This window comes from Aspergillus thermomutatus (genome assembly GCF_002237265.1).
Source record: "Aspergillus thermomutatus strain HMR AF 39 chromosome Unknown NODE_62, whole genome shotgun sequence".
Classification (NCBI taxonomy): domain Eukaryota; kingdom Fungi; phylum Ascomycota; class Eurotiomycetes; order Eurotiales; family Aspergillaceae; genus Aspergillus; species Aspergillus thermomutatus.
The window spans coordinates 29656-49602 of record NW_020798111.1 but is presented as its reverse complement, the minus strand read 5'-3'; the positions used below and the strand labels follow the sequence as shown (position 1 = coordinate 49602).

The following is a 19947-nucleotide window of genomic DNA, read 5'->3' as shown; positions in this document are numbered from 1 at the left end:
GCCTTGGGAATGGACCACGGCAATAATGAGGCGCCAGCTTATTGACCACGGTGACAATAATACGTACTGGCATTATTGTTTCCATGCGATGGCAAGCACAGACCAGGCGCGGCTAAATGGGTCGAGCATTCCTGCTCTCATTGCTATATCATTGGCATCTCCCGTTCGCCTCCAGTCTTTGTTGTCATGGTCTCACATACTTGATCTTCTCTTCAGCTTGAAGCATTTCTTTCATTATTTCCTTCTTTTAAGCTGGGCAATTCCTGGCCACTTACGTTCTCTCATTCCTCAATTCATCATCGCAGATCGATTCTGCCTTTGCACCTTCCTTTCTTACCATCTATTGCTACACCCTGGACGGTGTGTATTCATTCTTTACAATCAATTGTGTCTTCTGTTGTTCGCCTAAGTAGCGATCAGCTGGAATTGTTTTTTCGGCTCCGTTCCCTAGATCTTTTCCATCATTCGTCTCATCACCTCGAACTTGAGGTGACCGTCGTTCCTTAACAAAGCCTTTTTTGACTACCCAAGAGTGCAAATGGCCCCCTCATCGCTCTTGTTGAGTGTAGGATCGCTCATTGCTTCGTCCTTGGTCTCAGCAACAGCCCTGGAGGCTCGTGAATCGCAGACATACCAGCTTGTAGAGTCCTGGCAGGGCGAAAGCTTCATCAATGACTGGACATTCTTCGACGGCTCCGACCCTACTAATGGCTATGTCACGTACGTCAACCAGAGCCTCGCTGAAGAATCCGGTTTGGTCAAAGTCACTTCGAGCGGTAGCTTCTATATGGGTGTCGACTACGAGAACACGCTGAACCCCAACGGCCCCGGCCGTGACTCCGTACGGATCGAGTCGAAAAAGTACTACACAGAGGGTTTGTATGTCATCGATATCGAGCACATGCCTGGCAGCATTTGCGGCACATGGCCCGCCTTCTGGTCCGTCGGTAAGGACTGGCCCAACGACGGCGAGATTGATATCATCGAAGGTGTCAACCTGCAGAAGGCAAACGAGATCGTCCTTCACACCAGTGGCACTTGCGATGTCTCGGGCAGCAACGACATGACTGGCACCCTCTCTTCCTCTGAGTGTGGCGAGGCTTCTGGCACGGTCGGATGTGTTGTCAAGGGGACCAATGGCAGCTCCGGCACTCCTTTCAATGAGGCGGGGGGTGGTGTGTATGCCATGGAGTGGACTGACGCCTTCATCAAGATCTGGTTCTTCGCTCGCAGCAAGATTCCCGCTTCGCTTTCCGGCGGCAACCCCGATACCTCCTCGTTCGGAACACCTATGGCGCACCTGCAGGGCTCCTGCGACTTTTCCGAGCGCTTCAAGGCACAAAAGTTCATCATTGACACGACCTTTTGCGGTGACTGGGCCGGTGGTGTTTTTGGCGAATCTAACTGCCCCATGAGCGATTCCAGCAGCGCCACTCAGAGCTGTGTGAACTACGTCGCTCAGAACCCCGCTGCTTTCAAAGAGGCTTACTGGGAGATCAACTCCATCAAGGTCTACCAGTACGGCGCCAGCGCTGCTTCGTCCGCCGCTACCTCCCAAGCCACAACCCCCAAGGTCGAAAGCACTCTAGTCTCGGTCCAGGCTGCCAATACCGCAACGGCTACCGTTCCCGTCCCCGCTGAGACCACCGTTGTTCCCCAGACAGCTCAGACTAACGCAGTGGCGGAAGGAACCTCCGCTGCCGATCACGCCACACACTCGTCTGCCGAGTCCACGACTATTCCCGCTGTTACAGCTGCCACCGCTGCTCCCACTGCGTCTGCGGCTGAGGGCGGTGATTCGGAGTTAGAATCAACTAGCACCGTCTATGTCACATCGACTACCACTATCTGCCCTGTCGAGGAAAGTTCATCTGCAGCTGCCCTTGGTGGCAAGAACAACGCTGTCTCTAGTGAGAGTTCTGGCGCCGAGGTCGTTGCAACTTCCATCGCTGCTACTCCTACTGCCGCCGCAAGTGAGCAACCCGCCGCTGATGCCGTCGCAACTTCTGCCGCTGCTGCCTCTACCGCTGGTACTGTTACCGAGTCCGAGACTGGCGCATCCCAGCTGACCGCAGGCGCTCTTTCTGAAATCCCCACAACAGCTCCGGAACCTGTCTCCCAAGCTGTCAGCACGGCATCCTTCGATGACTCTGACAGTGCCCAAAGCGACTCTGGAGAGCAGAGCTCTATTGCCTCTGCATCTGCTGCACCTTCCACAATTCCTGTGCCAGCCTCATCCGGCGCTGCTGCTCTAGGTGGCTCTTCTAGCGCCAGTTCATTCACTTCGTCGCGTCGCGTTCCCAGGCCCACCGGAAGTTCTGCTGCTACATCCGTCACTGCTATTGCTACCTGGTCGCCGACCGCTGGTGGTGAAAGTGCGTCCGGCACGGCAACAGGCTCGGCGACACTGACCGCGCCCTCTGAGGTTCTCTTCACTCCTGGTCTCAGCAGCGGCGCAAGCAGAATGTCGGTTGGTCTTTCCAGCCTGATCGGTGCCATGTTCATTGCTGTTCTGGCATAGTCGGTGGCAGATGGTGGCTGCTGATGTTTTCCTTTCTTGAAATATACATTCACATGGGAGACTCGAACCTTCCTACAATACCCCTGTTGTACATTAGAAAGAAACGTGCCTTTTGTGTTTCGCTTGCGTTGTCGTTCGTTCAGATCCTGCCCTCTGATTACCTGGTGGCTCTCTTCAGGCACCAAGGCCTTAATTGTTCACTTATTTACTATGCTCGTATGTAGACCGAAAATTAGATACAATTCCAAATATTCATCTCAATTAGTTCTCCATGCCCTCTTTCATGCTTAGGGCTATGATCTGCATTTACCTTGTGTACAGTATCACTATCACATGGCTTAAATGAGTCTGTCTGTTGTGGTTGTCTGGTGCTTTGTGTTAAGCTTGGATAAACAGGCTATTAACCAAAGATAAGCATTAGATCGTTCAATTGCGCCATATATACAAACAAGATGGAAGAATCACCGCACAACATTCCGAATAGCGGTTTCCATCCATAACTTGGTATACTGCTGATGCAGCCAAACCATATGCGGCGGCATAGGCTGCGTCTCGGCCTTCCCTAGCCCCTGGAAGAAACAGCTCTTGAGACCAAACTCGGCAACCCCCTCCTCCGGCTTCACCTTCACAGACATCTCAAACAGACCATCGGAGGGACGGACCTCCTGCACACGGGGGGACGCACCGCACCGCACGACAATGCGATCGGGGGTTTTCTCGACGACCTCGAAGTGGTCGGTGATCAGGGTCCCGGGTTCATAGGAGGAGGAGCGCAGCTCGGATCGCGACCAGAGCTGGTGGGCGGTTTCGGGGCCCTGATACTTGCGAGCGAGGTAGGCGCGTTGAAACGCGTATCCTAGACGGTTGTTGTTAGCCCTGCAGGAGTGAATGCTTGCAGCACGGTGTGTACCCCAGCCACTCCAGACTCCGGCGCAGAATGCCTCGACCAGTTTTCCCTTCTTCTCCAGGAGGGTGGGGTCAATGTCCGATAAGGGCACTCTGCGGATGCATAGATCGTGGGTGGTCGGGTTGCGCAGGGGATTGAGGACGTTGAACCGGGCGGAATGGAAGATGCGATCGGTCAGAGGCAGCGGCTCGAAGACGTCGTTGCGCGTGTACCAGAAGAACCCGCCGACCGTGGCGGCGCCTCCAATGGTGGTCAACCTAAGGAAGCGACCGAAGATACCCATGATTGCTATCCAATTCAATTGATTTTGAACTTTATCGAAAAGAGCAAAGAAGACGACAGGGAAGATGGATGAAGTTGAAGTGGGATGATGTGGGCAGAGTCGAAGGGGAACTGACAGCTGGGAGCACGAGACTGACTCCACCGGACCAACTCCGATGACAGCGACTATCGCATGTCCATTCTCAACACCAGAAGCAAAAGAGTGACAGCAGATGGGCTGGTCTCAATTGAATGTCTTGCCTCAATCCGGAATATCAATCAGATCGTTGTTCTTATGTCGATGCTCCGTTTAGATGCTTGTCCTATTGTGATATACTGCCAGTCCTCTCCAACTCAATGATGTCATTGTTTTCGGGCCATCCTGAGCTCTTCCATCGGCACATATCACAAACGATGGTCAATGGTTTATACTGATATATCAATTGACCATTCCTATCGCCTACCAAAGACCCAGAACGAACCTCGCTGTCCTGGCATGCCACACCTCCCATTCCCTCCCAAATTTCTCCCGCAACATCCTCTCCTCATCCCTCACCCGCACCCCTAATATCATCACAGCTGTCATCGCCAATACCACTATCACTATCCCCCCCAATCCACTAAGCCTCTCAATCACATTCTTATCCAAAAAGCACGCTCCTATCGCCCCGTCCCACCGACAAAACAGGCCGACACATCCCAGAACCACCAGCACTAGCCCCGTATAACTCGGATGCTGGACGTACGCATAGACACCGTCAGTGATCAATCGATCCGGCGCTGAGAGATAAAATGTGAAATTTCGACCTAGGCCTCCAAACGCTGAGAGTCGGATGGCGGAGCCTGATGCGATGGCTAGGAGGGAGAGAACTACGGTGGGACTCGAGGTGAAGATTTGTGGGTCGAGGTTCTCTGGGTGAGGACAGATGGCGGAAAGAATGCCGTTATTGGTATTTGGTGGGTAGAAGAGGGTGACGAGCGCATGGTACACACTGCTGATGAGGACGGCGCGGCCTGTGGTGATGGCAAAGGTGCCTGTGAGGAGACGAATGCGGTCGGATCCGTAAGGGTCTCGTTGGGGTGTGGTAGGAGGATTTGGAGGCATTGCGCAGATGGCGCTGAGGTAGCCTGCCAGTAGGATGAAGAGAGACAGAGTAAAAGAGGAGAACGAGGTCATCTTGTTCTGCGAGTTGAGGGTGTAATGATAAAAGGCGAAATGAAAAAAGTCTTCTGCTTCTTATGATCAGTTAAATAGTATCCGAGGGATCACAGCAAGCCAAATAAATAGACTCAATGGCTCCCGTCTGCCCACGGAAACCTTCTTGATAGACACTTGCGAAGTAAAACATGTTCCAATAATGTCTCATAGACGGAACTTGAACTCAATCTTCGGTCAGATTGTCCTGCGAGTATATCGTGAGTTCTACCAGATATTGAGGTGGCCACTTTCGTCTACATCTCAATGTAGCAGATATCAGAGTTTGTCCATGTGAAAGATCTTGATTGTAATGGATCCAGTATACACCATAACAAAAAGACCACAACCTCCGAGAGAATAATGCTTTCGTTGATGAACAGACGAACCAGAGGGAAAGACTACAGGGACCAGCATCAAGCAAAGATCCACTCCGTGACCCCGCATTGGGGTAACCGATGCCGAAGAGTACTCCAGATCAACCAGAGTAAACAAACCATCATCATCAAATTTCTGATCAAAATCATCTCTCTCTCCAGAGTGACAATGTCCCAACCATTAACAGGAAACGACCGCTTCAACGCCGAAGCCGCCAACTGGGACAATAACCCCTCCGTGCAGGAAGCCACCCGCCTAGCCTACGAAACCCTCCACCCCCTCCTCACCACTCCATCAAATGGCGCGCAGAGCCTCGACGTCCTCGAAGTCGGCTGCGGAACAGGCCTGCTCACCCTCCGCGTCGCGCCGCACGTCAAGCAGATCGTAGCCATCGACACCGCAGAGGGCATGGTCGACATGCTGAACGCGAAGCTCTCAGAACCAAACGCACCGGAGAATGTCACGCCTATCTGCCACTTACTCACGGACCCGGAGGATCCAGCCTTGCCCCCGGCTACCGTGACCGAATCAACGGGCCCGGGCGCGGGAGCGAGGCGGAAATTCGACCTCATCCTCTCCCACCTCGTCATGCATCATGTCCCCGACCTCAGGTCGTTCCTGAGCACGCTCCGCGGCTGTCTCAAGTCCGGGGGTCGGGTTGCGCTGACGGATTTTGAGGACTTTGGCCCGGAGGCGCGGCTGTTCCATCCCAAGGATAAGCTGGAGGGGGTGGAGAGGCATGGGATTCCGCGCGGGTGGATGGAGGATCTCATGCGGGAGGTGGGATTCACCGAAGTCAAGGTGTGGGTTGGGTGGACGTTGGACAAGGAAGTGGAGGACTGGGAGGATGGGAGGCGGGAGGTGATGGAGTTTCCGTTTCTGGTGTGTGAGGGTGTCTGTCCCTGACTTTTTTCGCCATCTCTTTTGACTATTTACGGATTACTCCAATGGCGTCGGCGAGCCGCGACTGCGTGGTCTATGTGGAGCTGTGCTACTCTGTTCTGTAAGCAGGCGGTGGTGTAAGGCTGGATGCGAGGCACTGGGCTCTGTACATATGATGGATCTAGTAAGCACTACTTCAGCAGTTCAGCTCGAGCTTCCAGCCCTCCTTTACGAGTGTAAGGCTTCTACTCAGCTCATCTGGCGGTGTGATTTGTTGCGCCGAGACACGATCCGCGCCACGAAACTGCAGTTCGCAGCTGCGTCGAACCTTATAGTTATGGGCGTGCTGGTCTGACTTCATTCTAGTAATATGTAGCTAACAGATCAAGGTGTTTGTCATTTGCCCATGTTATGCCACTATGTGATCATTGGAGGACCTCAAGAGTTCCAACTGTTCGCAAACTGCAACTACCGCCGCTATTGAGATCAACACGAAAGATCGACAAACACCTTTCCCGAATCCCAATCATAAAGTAAAGATTGGCATTTTGGCCTCCACCTGAACACCAAATCATGTCTGACGTACGCCAATCCTGGCACAAACCTACAAAATGCTATCTACGCAGTGGACGCCTGGTGGCCATGCACAAGGCTGAGCCTGGGCAATGAGGCCCTTCGCCTGAGGACTGATCGTCGTACTCACGGGCCCTCGCTTCAAATGTGCTGGTTCTTATATACTCCATCGGTCTCAGCTTTCGCCAGACAGGATTGCGCACTGACAATCTCCAGCCTGTGTATTGTTCATGTGCATCAATAAAGCGCGACTGCCGACATGATGGACTATGACTCTGAACGCAGGTGTGATGCGCCCACGCGAGAACTCGTCCTGTGTTTCGATGGCACGGGAAACACTTTTCGCGCAGACGGCGGCGAGAGTAACATCCTCAAGATCTTTCGAATGCTAGATCGGACCAAGGAAAATAGATGTATGTTTTATCGGGGACCGAATCACTGAATGCTGTGCTAACGAGCATAGACTGCTACTACCAACGTACGTACGTCGCCGATTCTCAATGACAGCAGCTAATCTGGCGCAGCTGGCATTGGATCAGACATAACGCCCGGCTCGGTCGCTCACGCCGTCCTCCGCCCCAGCGGCAACCTTTGGACTCGAAAGGCCTTTGACCTTGCCCTTGCGACCTCGTTCGATCAGCACGTCATTCGAGGCTACCGCTTCCTGGCGCGCCGATGGGTACCCGGCGCTAAAATCTACCTCTTTGGCTTCTCTCGAGGCGCCTACACAGCGCGATTCCTCAACGAGATGCTCGATTATATAGGCCTCCTCTCCGCGGACAACGAGGAACTGATTCCCTTCGTCTGGGAGGCGTTCACGCAGTGGAAATTCTCCGAGGGCGAGGATAAAGAGGAACGTTTGAGTGCAATGCGATGCTTGAGCGTGAGTCGGGAGACGATGTGTCGACCCGTCGGGCAAGTCCACTTCTTGGGCTTGTTCGATACTGTCAACAGTGTGGCCGAGTTTAACAAGGAAAGTAGCACAAGGCCCAGCCCGAGAATTATGAGACACGCCGTCAGTATTGATGAGCGGAGGATCAAGTTCCAGCCAGTACTCTTCGAGAGCAACCTTGGTACGGGATCACTGAAGAGGAAGCAAAGCGTTAAGGAGTGGAAGAGAGGGGCCGAAAACATCTACGACTCTGACAATGACAGTGATCCTGCAGAGCTCGAGGCTGACTTTGAGGAAGTGTACTTCGCCGGAAACCATGGCGACGTTGGGGGAGGCTGGCCGAGCAAGTCCTGGCCCACGAGCCATATCCCTTTGACCTGGATGGTCCAGGAAGCCATCAGGGCCGGGCTGACGTTCGAAAGTCCAAAGCTTGAGGCGCTCGGCTGCCAAGATCCAGCCAAAAGTGAAAAGAACCAGGACATCGTACGCCAGGCTGAACGCGCTCGGATCCACGATTCCCTGGACTATGATAGTGGTAGAGGAACCGAGACTTTCTTCTGGAGACTGCTGGAGTGGTTCCCCTTCAAAAGACCAAAGATCACGCCGGATGGTTCGGTCCGTATGACTCGATGGCAGACAAGAGGTTCGCGGCGGCCGCTTCCCAAAGATGCCAAAATTCACGGCAGTGTCATTCGACGGTTGCGAGCCGACCCAGGGTACCGACCGTACAACCTGGGACTTGGCAACAAGCCAAATGAGATGGACAAGGCGGAAGAAGACCGGGAAATTGGAGAATGGAGGCAGATTGAGAACGACGGCCTGCGTGACTATTGGGTCAGATGCGGGTGAAGCTTGTCTGGTTCAGTTGTGCTTGTCTCCTTTCGCTTAGCGTACTCGCATTGCTGGTTAATGTCATAAGTTTCGAATCGGTCGCTTATGGGCCGATTGATACCCCAGGTAATGCTCCTGCACTGGCTCGGTAACTCTGGCATGTCGGCTTTGGCGGAAGTAGAGTCTGATACCCGAAACCTTTCGTCTCCCAATCCTGCTGTCCATCATAAATAAGAGTCGACTTCCTTCGTTTGTCCCGGGTTGGTCGACCCCCCTTTAAGCGTTCGTAAGAACATAGTTTCCCGCGGGACTCGCACTCGGCACATGGCTGCAGCCCATTACAAGCCTTTTTCAGGCGGGCACAAGCATCGCAGGCATGCTTCTGTTTCCCTCCAGCATCCGCCTTGGGAATCTCCTGCCCTGATTCCAGACGTCTAGCGCACGTAGCCCAGTGTCGACGAAGAACATCCCTGTTGTACAACGTGTTAGTTGTACAGCGATCGCGGCACGCATGAGCCTTCTTACCCGCGGCTATATGTAGAGCTGCAGAACTGGCATCGGTATTCTTTAGGTGGTTTATCTAAGCCAATCAGTCAAGCCTTGATGCATTTTGCATGCACACTTACGGATGAGTAGGTGGCGTTTGAGGTGGTCGCTGCGGTGAAACGTGAAGGCACAGATTTCACATCTCAGATCACGACCGCCGAGGGGGTTTGGAATCATATTTTGCTCCATTGTCGGCCACTGCTGCTGGCGTGTATCCACATGGTGTCAATGTCTCTACACAGGGTAATAATAAGCTGGAGATTGACTGTGCCAAATAGATATCTGGTTGCCTACGCCGAGGCTGAGGCGCGGGATTGGATCCTCACCGACGGCTTTCCCCCGCAAAGGTTGATCCGTGGATTCAGGTGGTGATTGATGACATGGATTTCAATTCGATATTCGATGACATACCAGATTGGCTCGATCCGTGGGAGCCAGCCATTGTAGGCGATGTCACTCACGCATATCTCGATTAGATGGTTAATGTTACATTTCTTCCATCGATCTGTCTCTCCAGCAACGTGTGCCAACGGCCCAACTGCTAAGCGAGAAGTCACGTGGCAAGTTTCTGGTATTGTGATTGCAACCAGTGGCAGTGCTCTATCTCAGATACATCCATCATCGGGAAAATGCTGGGTCCATGCTTCGTTTCTTAATTTTGCGAATCAGAGATAGAGAAAGGCCCGAAAAATACCCGCTTTGTATTCCTTTAATCGTCTCAAACAAGAGGAAGGCGGACTCAATGTCAACGTATCCCAGAAATACGTGGTACATTTAGACCATGTAGAGAGGTATATCTCTTCAAAAGCGAGATTCACTTTTCTGCAAGTCAAAAATCTATGATTTGATGTACCAGAATGCGTCACTCGCCACCAGGAATTGGCATTGTATCCGTCGGGTTCCCCCGCAACGACTGGCCGCCTGATTGACGAGCGTCAGTATGGTACAACTGATGTTGGGGAATTTGGTTGTATGCCGTCCAGTTTATGATTCGGATACTTCATCACCCCGAGCGAGTCCTCAGGGCAGGTATAAATTCTTCCCTGGATAGCTGGCGACCCCAAAGGCCCGTATTCAGTCGAACTCAGAACTTCAGATAACCCCATTCAGAATCAACTCCTGTCAGATCTCTTTGGTTGCAAGATGGCCAGCGTCCAAGAATACTTCAATGACTGGCCGAATGATGAAGGGGTAAGTGGAAATGCATGCTTCAATCTGAGGAACGGTTACTGACCAGGTACACTCCCTAGTTCGACGCCAACTATGAGGAACGCCAGCCAGTCGAACTCTCCTTGACTGGCCAGATCCCTTCCTACGCGGCAGGTGTTCTCTATCGCACGGGCCCAGGAAAATATACGGTTGACACGGACAATGGAGATACATTGAAGATATCTCACTGGTTTGACGGATTCAGCCAGACCCATCGATTCCAAATCTTGGCTCCAGATGAGTCCCACCCGTCCACGCGCGTCTTCTACAACTCCCGCTTCTCGACAGATTTGTTGATCGAGGAAGTGAGGAAGACCGGCTCCTTAGAGAAACTCAGCTTTGGCCAAAAGCGGGATCCCTGCAGGACTGTCTTCCACAAGGTGCAGACATCTTATGCCCCGGAAAACGAACCATCCTGTCACAACATTGGAGTAACGCTGTCGGTCAACATGCCTGGTCTTGGCCATGAGACCGGTGACCGCTGGACGAAAGCTTCCGGAATCAAGACTCTGTATGCAAAAACTGACGCCAGCCAATACAAGCAAATCGATCCTGAGACTCTCGAACCCATTGGTATCGCTGCGCAAAAGGATCTGCATCCTGATCTGACCGGCCCCCTGTCGGCGTCTCATGCAAGATCCGATCCAGTCACAGGGGACGTATACAACTTCAATCTAGCATTTGGTCCTGAAGGAGCCATCTATCGCATCTTTTGTGTGTCTGCTTCAACTGGCATTACGTCGATTCTGGCCGAATTCCCTGGAACTCCGGCATACCTGCATTCGTTGTTAATAACAGAAGACTACGTGATCCTGTGTGTGTGGAACTCGCACATCAACCCAGCAAAGTTCGAGGCTTCTTTCGTAGAAGCCATCCAACCGTTTGACGCGTCGAAACCCGCGACGTGGTACGTAGTCGACCGCAAGGGCAGTGGAGGGCTCCTCGCGACGTACGAAAGCCGCTCCTTTTTCTGCTTTCACACCATCAATGCATGGCAGGAACCTTCTGCTTATGATCCCAACAAAACCGACATCGTGGCCGAACTTGTCATGTTCGATGATCTAGGCATACTCGAGAAATTATACTACGAGAATATGCTTTCTTCGTTCCCCAGCGCAAAGGCTTTTGTCCAAGGAAAGCGTGATGGGTGTCGTTCAGCGGTGACCAGCTTCCGGCTTCCGGATATCTCTTCGGTCCCAATATCAGAGGCGAAAAAGGCATCTATCAACTGGACAGCATGCAAGGCCTATGCTCCCGAGTTGCCTACCCTGAACCCGAAATATACCACGCAGAAGCATCGGTACACCTACGCCGTGACTGATCGCGACGAATCGACTTTCTTCGACGGCATCATGAAATACGACAGCGTGGCCAAAGAGACTCTTGTCTGGAAACAGCATGGTCAGTCTCCTGGAGAAGCAATCTTTATCGCTGATCCTGCGGGCGTTGATGAGGATGACGGGGTCCTCCTGAGCGTTGTGCTGGATGGGAAGACTGGGAAAAGCTACTTGCTCTGTCTGGACGCGCGCGATATGTCTGAGCTGGGTAGAGCACATCTCAACGGACCGGTAGGCTTCGGCTTTCATGGCCAGCATGTTCCTGCGAGTGCAGGGCTGCCCACGGGGGATTACTAGGCCATAATCTGGTGCTGTACCATTTTCGAGCCAGAATTCTCTTGCCGCCGAGATCGTACTCCCAGGTGCCCCTCTGTCCCTGCTGTGTTTTCAGCTCGTGTACTTCCTGTTTGCAATTAAGATTGATTTTCTGAAACGGATTGTATTTGATAAATGATCAGCCAGGTCCTTGCGACAATTCTCTGGCTCCTTAAGCGACACTCTACGTCATCAATACCACACGACTCCTGATACTTATCTGACTCCTCTACCAATCTCCTGAATTTCACTTTTCTCCCAACACCAAAACGCCGCCGGTTTCGCCACAATGGAGAATTACCCCAAGACGTAGAACCGGGCGACCTGATCTTGGTCTATACCCCCAAAAGAGCAGCCATGCTCGTCGTCAAGTCTGCTTCAGCCACCCAAGATCCAAGCTCAAGCGCACCCTGCATCATCGTGCAGCGCGTGAACTGGCGCGTCCCACAGTCCAAGGGATATTTCACCTTAGATGGACCGAACGTCTACTACGAAGGCGAAGATGAGGAGAACCATGATAGGAACCGCACGCGCGAGAAGGAGAGGCTGGAAACGTACCTTCAGAGCTTCCAATCCGCAAATGAAGGGGACGGTGAAGCCAACCTGATTGTGCGACCTCACGGGCGGTAAGTTCCATACCCTGTCAGTTCTATCCTTATTGGACTTCTGTCTCACGGTCGGTAGTGATGTTCTCGAGCATTACTTCTTCGGCCGCTGCCCCTATTGTGGCACGCTGGGATGGTTTTGTCCCGGCTGTCAGCGGGTGTGGCCTGAGCTCTTTGGTGGCTGTGCGGTTGACCTGTCCTGCCCCGTGTGCCATGGGTATGATTTTGCTCGGAATGATAAAACGACTCTTGATTATCAGGACTCGCTTGAAAACAGGCTGGGAAGTCGCCGGCAGGATCCCGCGTTCTCAAAGGCTGAAGCAGGAGCTAAGCTACGAGAGGAGATGCTGTCTTCGGTTCGGGAAAGATATGAGTCGACCAACGCGCGAAGGGCGGAGATGGGGATGAAAAAGGAAGATGTGGATGAGTTAGTGAGGGACTATAACAGTGTCTACTTCAAGGACTGGTAGGGGATCTTGTTAATGCTGGCTTGATATGATTTGCTATAGAGCGTTGACCCTGGATTTGCTTATTGTTAATGAGAAATATACCTTACCCGACGGAGTGTTCTCCATAATGCCAGTGCTCAAATTTCACTACTGGATCGCATTGACCAGACTCTTTAAGAAGAAAGCATTTCCTCATAAAATGGAGTCTTACATGATTCCGCGTCACTCAAAGTCAAGCATGCTTTCCTCCATTCCAACTGCTCGGGTTATCCGAGTCGGAACACCCAAGGGATCATCCCTTCCCCATTCCCCAGAATCACCACCATTTTCCCAATCTGTGATTGAACAAGAGGAATGATCTTGTGGGGTGCGATTGGCAACCCCTGAGAGATCTTGACGTCGATTCGCAGAAAGAGAGTTATGACAGAAGAATTAAGGAAAGACCAGCGGAGCTAGCCTGAGATTCAAGGACACAAGCCACGCCAGGATGCTGGAGCGAAGCCTAAAGGTATACGGAATAGGTAGATTGAACAGAGGGTTGGCAGTAGTTGGACGAAGGAGGAGGAGGAGGCAGGCAGGTCCAAGGCATAGCAGCAGACCTCGTGACCTCGCCTGCATTGCCTTTTCAGGCTTCATCCTTTTGCACTTCAGTCTATCTGCTCAGTCTACTATAAACTCCTATCTTATACTTGCACAAGTATTATTCTGAATAATTGATTGCATCTCATGATATAAACGAAGCTGGCCTGAGGCTTCATATTGAGAACTTCATCGGCAAGCCACAATCAATAATAGCTGGTCTAGTCCCACTCTCTGCCTCACTGGCAAGCTGCCGAGAATTTGATTTTCACAATGAGGATTTGTAATGTCCTCATTGCTAAGTGCCTTTTCAGTTTTCTATGTTGTCTTCCACATGGCTGACAGGAGCTTTTCTTAGGAAGCAAGAGATTATCACATCAAGTCCAAGCAAGACCTCAGAACGATCAACACGACCCCTGAACGAGCCGGAAATTTCCATCGCGCCACAAACTGCGCATTTCTTCAAGGATTCGTTCAAGTCGCTTCTTCTGCATGAACTACCTTGCATCTACCCTCTTCAGGGATTAACTAGGATGAACCTGCAGGTTGCGGACTCCTGTGGGTGTTTCGACAATAATATTGACGATTTGACCGAGTACCGACTACCGACACACAATAGCGGGGCTGCGGTGAATATTATACCGGACCCCGTCTTCATCTCTAAGAGAGTAAGCGTATTTCGGGCAGCATGGGCGAGAGAGAATGTGCAGCAGCAGCTATTTCTGTCAATTCGATACTGTGCTGTTACCCTCGTTCAATGGATATGCAAACCCCAAGTTGCAGGAGAAATCCGATGCGATTGACGCAAAGTTTCATATGTTCTCTGGCCGAGAATGTCCTCTCAATCTCGTCGAATGGTCAGAATGGAACTTGGCAATGCTCACGAGTGGATCTGGTTCGGTACGTCGGAAGACTCCGAGTCTGCCCCGTACACGCCCAAAGGATTAGGTACAATTTGACAACTCGCACTTCACCCTCTCTCCCATGGTTCAGAATGTCAGATAATGCCATTGTCCCACATCAGATCCATGGAATAGCTACAACGCGGCAACACCCATGACTTAAAAATATATGGGCGGATCCAATATGGTCAAGTTCTCAACCCTGACAAAGTCAACATCATGACAAGATGTAACATGACTCAGCAAGCAAGGAAAACAACAATTAACACCGAGGATTATCGTCTCGTCGAATTACAAGGCCCCGTTTTTACATTAGTCATTGGCACGGACAGACTAGCCCTTTGCTGTGGTACTAGGAAGAAGGCACACAGATCGTAATTCCACGGCGACGGCACTACTGAACTCTGGGTCGGATTGACTTTGACGGTGCATCAAGCAATCACCCTTCTGAGCAAGGGGCAGTGGGCCACTGTGGCACAAGTATACACTCTAGCAGACTCTAGGGAGGGCATGGAGCTTGCTTGGCACCGAACTCATGAGAAGTGGGGGGAACTACGAAGCCGGGAAAAGGGACGGCTCAACAAAGTTGGACGGTGGACCATGGATGACCTCTTAAAGACCGTCTCATGAGACATGCTTGATGCAGTTAATCTGGCCAGTCACTTCCTATGTATGCCAAGATGACCGACCTCGTGGCTCAGTTCTAGAGACACAAAGACTTTGATTTCGGGACTAGTCTTGGAGTTTTTCGCATACTTCGTGCATGGTCATGGCCAGCTATCTTGGCTATGGAACAGAGCCTGCTCTGTTAATATCTATTGGTCATGAGGGCACATGTACAAAAGAGAGCCTCTTTCGCATGGACTGGATCCAGATTGAGCGACGCTGATCATCTCGTGGACTAATCGACCACAAAAATTGGGACCATTCTGTTTCGACCCTTTTCTAGGAAATTGTACGTCCAGTCGTCACGCACATAATGGACCGTCGCTTCAGCCCAAACCTTAGGTGGTATTGGCTTGCGCTTTGACATCCCCGTGGAGCGTCTTTCCCTCTCTCTGTTTTTGGTGATTTCAAGATTCAAATACCAAATAGAAACTCCATGATCGTCCGTCCCGGGCCTGGTCTTAAGGATCTAGTTCCCACTTGCAGATGCTCTTGGAGCTCTGACACCTCGCAGTAGGTCTACTCCAAAACTCTTCGCCTCATGAAGGCGTTCTACAGCAGTCTGCAATCGAGACGGCATCATGGCAAGCACAGAGATTGTACCGGCGATGCCGCCGCCAGCAGGAATGACCTCCAACTTTATTGACCCGGTGTCCTGTGGAGCGAAATTCCTGATAGTCAACTGTGTCTTTGTCCCACTGGCGGCGATCGCTTTGCTGGTACGGACCTGGACCCGATTGTTCGTCGTGCGCTCTTTTCAAATGGATGATTGTGCGTGTCTCGTCCGGTCCGATTGTGTTTGATTTGCTAATATGGACAACAGATCTCATGATTATGGCCTTGGTAGGCCCAAGCTTCTCGCACGCGGCGGTTCGCGACTTTCGTCTAACGCGCTCTCGACAGGCTCTATCTGCGGTTCTGACCGGAGTTACCCTGACTAGTGAGTGAAATTTGATTCAAAAAAGCTCTGGCTGAAAGGCCCGTGATGGCTAATGGGAGGCTCTGATGGTAGTGCTGAACTACGGCTTGGGAAATCACATGTGGGATACGCCTTTGTCGAACTTTTCTCCTCATTTCCTGAAGGTATTGGGCGCCCAACTCGTCGAGCTACTTCCCACATACTCATACCACTTTTCGTCTAGTTGAACGTGATTGCTGCGATCATCTATTGCGCGGCTACCGGGTTTACCAAAGTCTCCGTCCTCGTCTTCTACCTTCGAATCTTTCCCACGCGCGGTTTTCATTTGGCAGTATGGACAATTGCTTTTATAGCTGTTGGGTATAATGTGGCCAGTGTGTTAGCCAACATCTTCAGCTGTAGTCCGATCGCCAAGTCGTGGGATGTGTCGATTACTGGAGGCTCTTGCATGAACCGACCTGTCTTCTACTTTGCGAACGCCGGGCTGGGCATCTTTACCGACTTTGCGACGGTGTTGGTTCCTATGTGTGTATGGATGGTCTGATTCTGGAGCCGCTGCTGACAAGACTGCAACGCAGACCCTGGTTGCGGCGATTGCAGATGCCCGCGAGACAGAAGGTTGCGGTGGGTTTGATCTTGGGAATGGGATGTTTGTACGTGTGCTCTCTGACAAGACCCGAAGCCATCACCGTCCAACTAACTTTCTCTACCAGCGTCGGGATCGTCAGCTGTATCCGACTGGCGTCTCTTTACACTCTGTTGAAGAGTACCGATCTCACATGTGAGCTCTCCAACAGGAGATTCTGCGCTCTGCCACGGTCCAGTGCTAATTGCAACGACAGGGGCCACGACCAACGCTCTGATGTGGTGCACGATCGAGTTGAATCTGGGGATCCTGGGAGGGTGCATTACGGCCATGCGACCTTTCGTCCGTCGATACTTTCCCCGTCTGCTCGGCCTGTCGTCGTCGAGTGGTCGAAACAATTACAACCACGGCAGCTCACGCAAGCACGGCCATCCGCTGGCCTCGATCCCTCGCAGCGACAATCCCAAGTTCACCAATGAGCCGAGCACCCAGTACCTGGCCACGCTCAAGGGGGGAGCGGATAATTCCAGCGAGGAGCATATCTTGTCCGAATCACCGCTGGACGGTGGGATTATTCGGACGGTCGAGTTCAACGTAGATAATTCCAGTACACGAAAGGCGTAAGATATAATGATTTCCTTAATAACAATGTCAATATTAATTTTCTATTCTGGTTATTGCATTTTGATGGCGGGCTTCTGCAATGGGGAATGAGACATTCGTGGCTTGCCAAGTCTCTTGGTGCTTCTCTGTTGAACACATTTTTACACTACTATTTCTCCTACGCCAGGAATGGTTGTTTAGACACATTTCTACTCCGTAGTCGAGTGGTTATGGTGGATATTCTCTTTCCGGGATGACCGAGGAGACTATATCCATCCCCTTTGAGTGGTAAACAACGAGATTCACAACGAGAATTCCCCACGGTAAGTCATACAATATGCCCATAATTGATTGGATTTATTCACATTCTCGAAAAAAGCAGGGCATCCACTTCGGAGCGACCGTTGAAAACGTGCAGGTACTCCGACCGACCTGGAGCACAATCGATCGAGCCGATTGATGACAATGATTTAGATCGATGCCTCGTGCAGTGGAGATGCGTGCACGTAGCGAGCATTCCAAGGCTCCAAGCTCTTCCCGGATTGGATGCGTCCAGAGAGTTGATCGAAGTGGATTCTGCTCCCTCGAAAAGCCACGAGGCAGAGAAACACGGCAACGGTGAGGTTATCACCATGGTTCATCTCTGCACACTTTCAGTGAGATTATGCTTAAATCTTGCATACTTTCGGCTCTAGGTGAAACAGCTTTCTTTCAATTTGATACACAATTGCTCATTAATCTATGCAGGTTTTCATCCGGCAGCGTCGCATCTTCATCTCCGAGGGTCGACGCCCCCTGAGCCTAGCCGGCGACTAGATCGAGGCTAAGAGTCGCCTAGAAGACTGTGAGTCTCCACGGGTTGAGAAGCATCCGGTCATTCTGTCGGTTTTCCATGCGGCATGCGCAGGGTCATTACTCGGTTAGTTCCAAGCGAACAACGCTCACATCGATCGGGTAGTCGACGACTGATTCATGTGTACTATCTATCCCACTCCCGCCCGCCGTTCAGATTCACTACAAAAGACTCTTCCTTTCCCTCATGAAGTCCACTTCTGCCATCCTCTTCTTCTTTCTCCGTCTTCCTTAATTTCTGTTTTCTCTTGCCAGAATGCGTGTGGCTTCTTCCCTCCTCCCCTTGGCGGGACTCGCTGCCGCTTCGGCCATCGGCCAGCGGTCGTCCAACGGCTGCAGTGCCTTGAAGGGTAACCTGTCGGGTGCGACTTTCTACGCTGGCAATGCGGTTTACGACTATGAGACGCAGAACTTCTGGTCCAATACCGAGATCATGTCTCCCGGCTGTGTCTTCCGCCCGCAGTCGAGCAAACAGCTGGCCAAGGGTCTGCAGAAGCTCGTCAAGGCCAACGCTCAGTTTGCCGTGAGAGGGGGTGGCCACATGGGCATTAGAGTATACAATCCTGTAAGACTGATATTGTGATCATGTGCTGATGAATGCAGGGCTCGAACAACATCGACAATGGGGTGTTGATCGTCATGTCCAACCTGACCACCATGGCTCTGTCGGAGGACCAGTCCGTCCTCTCGCTGGGTCCTGCTTATCGGTGCGTCATCTTCGCTGTGTGCGGTATCCTGTTGCTAATAGAAACAGCTGGATCGATGTATACAACTTCCTCGAGCCCTACGGTCTCGCCGTTCCCGGTGGTCGCTTGGCCCCCGTCGGTGTGCCTGGTCTGCTGCTGGCCGGGGGCGTCAACTTCTACGGTAACCAGGTGGGCTGGGGATGTGACAGCGTGATCAATTACGAGGTCGTGCTTGCGGACGGCTCTCTCGTCAACGTCAACCAGAGCAGCCACCCCGATCTCTTCTGGGCTCTGAAGGGCGGCAGCAGCAACTTTGGTCTGGTGACGCGCTTCGATATCGAGACAATCAAGTCGCCCAAGATCTGGGCTGGCGCTCACACCGTGTCTGCGGAATACGTCGACCAGTTCCTCGAGGTGTGCTTCTGCTCCTCTGTCGTGGAATCTCCAACTGACTGTAGTAGGCCGCCGCCACCTACGCCGCCAACATCTCGGACCCCAAGTCGCACATTGTTCCCGCGCTGGTCCCCGGAGACTCCCTCCTGGCATCCGTGATCCTGTTCTACGACAGCGAGGACACCTCGTACCCGGAGATCTTCAAGCCCTTTACCGACATCCCTTCCATCAGCAGCACTGTCGGCTTCAAGACCCTGGCCGAGTTCGCAACCGAGCTCGGCGCCATGGTCGTCGACGACATCAAGTACGCCCTCTTCCCCTCACATCAATGGCCACCTGCTAACTAGCCCAGCGACGTCTTCGTCGCCGGTACCGTCAAGGGCACCACGTACGACGAACTCCTGGAGGGCATCAGCCTCATCAACAACACCTTCTTCGCCGAGCTCCCCAAGCTCTACGCGCAGATCCCCGCCGCCAACATCTCCACCATCCAGCTGGACTGGCAGCCCATCGGCGCCTCCTGGATGGAGGCCACCGCCGCCCGCGGCGGCAACGCCCTGGGCCTTGACGCCTCCAAGGTCTACCTCTGCTACGCCGAGGTCGTGGAGTGGATCGGCTCCGCGTACGATGAGATCGTCGCCGCGTGGGTCCAGGAGACCACCTACAAGATCAACAATGCCACCCAGGCCGCGGGCCTGTACGATGCCTTCAACTACATGGGTGACGCGGCTGGCTTCCAGTCCATCTTCCCTGGGTACGGTGCCGCGAACCACCAGAAGCTGCAGCGGGTTGCGCGGAAGTACGATCCGCACGCTGTGTTCCAGACTTTGATGCCTGGTGGATTCAAGGTTTTCTAAACG

General features: G+C 52.4%; 8 protein-coding genes across 8 annotated transcripts; 7 read left to right on the top strand and 1 right to left on the bottom strand.

Annotated features, from left to right (window-relative positions):
* Window positions 1–538: 538 nt before the first annotated feature.
* Window positions 539–2521, top strand: eng2 (putative GPI anchored endo-1,3(4)-beta-glucanase; the record flags this gene model as incomplete). The annotated part of the gene is made up of 1 exon (XM_026759147.1): window positions 539–2521. The coding sequence occupies one exon, from the start codon at window positions 539–541 to the stop codon at window positions 2519–2521; it is 1983 nt and encodes a 660-aa protein (XP_026615588.1).
* Window positions 2522–2982: 461 nt separating this feature from the next.
* CDV56_105351 (uncharacterized protein) lies at window positions 2983–4866 on the bottom strand (the record flags this gene model as incomplete). The annotated part of the gene is made up of 2 exons (XM_026758970.1): window positions 2983–3716; window positions 4371–4866. 2 exons carry the CDS (start codon window positions 4864–4866, stop codon window positions 2983–2985), a joined length of 1230 nt encoding a protein of 409 aa, XP_026615587.1.
* A 564-nt stretch (window positions 4867–5430) lies between these two features.
* On the top strand, window positions 5431–6168 carry CDV56_105247 (class I SAM-dependent methyltransferase; the record flags this gene model as incomplete). Its single annotated transcript, XM_026758866.1, has 1 exon — window positions 5431–6168. One exon carries the CDS (start codon window positions 5431–5433, stop codon window positions 6166–6168), a length of 738 nt encoding a protein of 245 aa, XP_026615586.1.
* Window positions 6169–6976: 808 nt separating this feature from the next.
* CDV56_105066 (T6SS phospholipase effector Tle1-like catalytic domain-containing protein) lies at window positions 6977–8458 on the top strand (the record flags this gene model as incomplete). The annotated part of the gene is made up of 3 exons (XM_026758685.1): window positions 6977–7130; window positions 7181–7195; window positions 7242–8458. 3 exons carry the CDS (start codon window positions 6977–6979, stop codon window positions 8456–8458), a joined length of 1386 nt encoding a protein of 461 aa, XP_026615585.1.
* Window positions 8459–10129: 1671 nt separating this feature from the next.
* On the top strand, window positions 10130–11829 carry CDV56_104791 (carotenoid oxygenase family protein; the record flags this gene model as incomplete). Its single annotated transcript, XM_026758410.1, has 2 exons — window positions 10130–10177; window positions 10237–11829. 2 exons carry the CDS (start codon window positions 10130–10132, stop codon window positions 11827–11829), a joined length of 1641 nt encoding a protein of 546 aa, XP_026615584.1.
* Window positions 11830–12204: 375 nt separating this feature from the next.
* CDV56_104695 (uncharacterized protein) lies at window positions 12205–12922 on the top strand (the record flags this gene model as incomplete). The annotated part of the gene is made up of 2 exons (XM_026758314.1): window positions 12205–12473; window positions 12532–12922. 2 exons carry the CDS (start codon window positions 12205–12207, stop codon window positions 12920–12922), a joined length of 660 nt encoding a protein of 219 aa, XP_026615583.1.
* Window positions 12923–15629: 2707 nt separating this feature from the next.
* On the top strand, window positions 15630–17177 carry CDV56_104310 (uncharacterized protein; the record flags this gene model as incomplete). Its single annotated transcript, XM_026757929.1, has 7 exons — window positions 15630–15819; window positions 15872–15988; window positions 16061–16131; window positions 16191–16492; window positions 16546–16620; window positions 16681–16748; window positions 16810–17177. 7 exons carry the CDS (start codon window positions 15630–15632, stop codon window positions 17175–17177), a joined length of 1191 nt encoding a protein of 396 aa, XP_026615582.1.
* Window positions 17178–18264: 1087 nt separating this feature from the next.
* CDV56_104031 (FAD-binding oxidoreductase) lies at window positions 18265–19944 on the top strand (the record flags this gene model as incomplete). The annotated part of the gene is made up of 5 exons (XM_026757650.1): window positions 18265–18561; window positions 18612–18715; window positions 18763–19108; window positions 19156–19391; window positions 19440–19944. 5 exons carry the CDS (start codon window positions 18265–18267, stop codon window positions 19942–19944), a joined length of 1488 nt encoding a protein of 495 aa, XP_026615581.1.
* Between the last annotated feature and the right edge of the window lie 3 nt (window positions 19945–19947).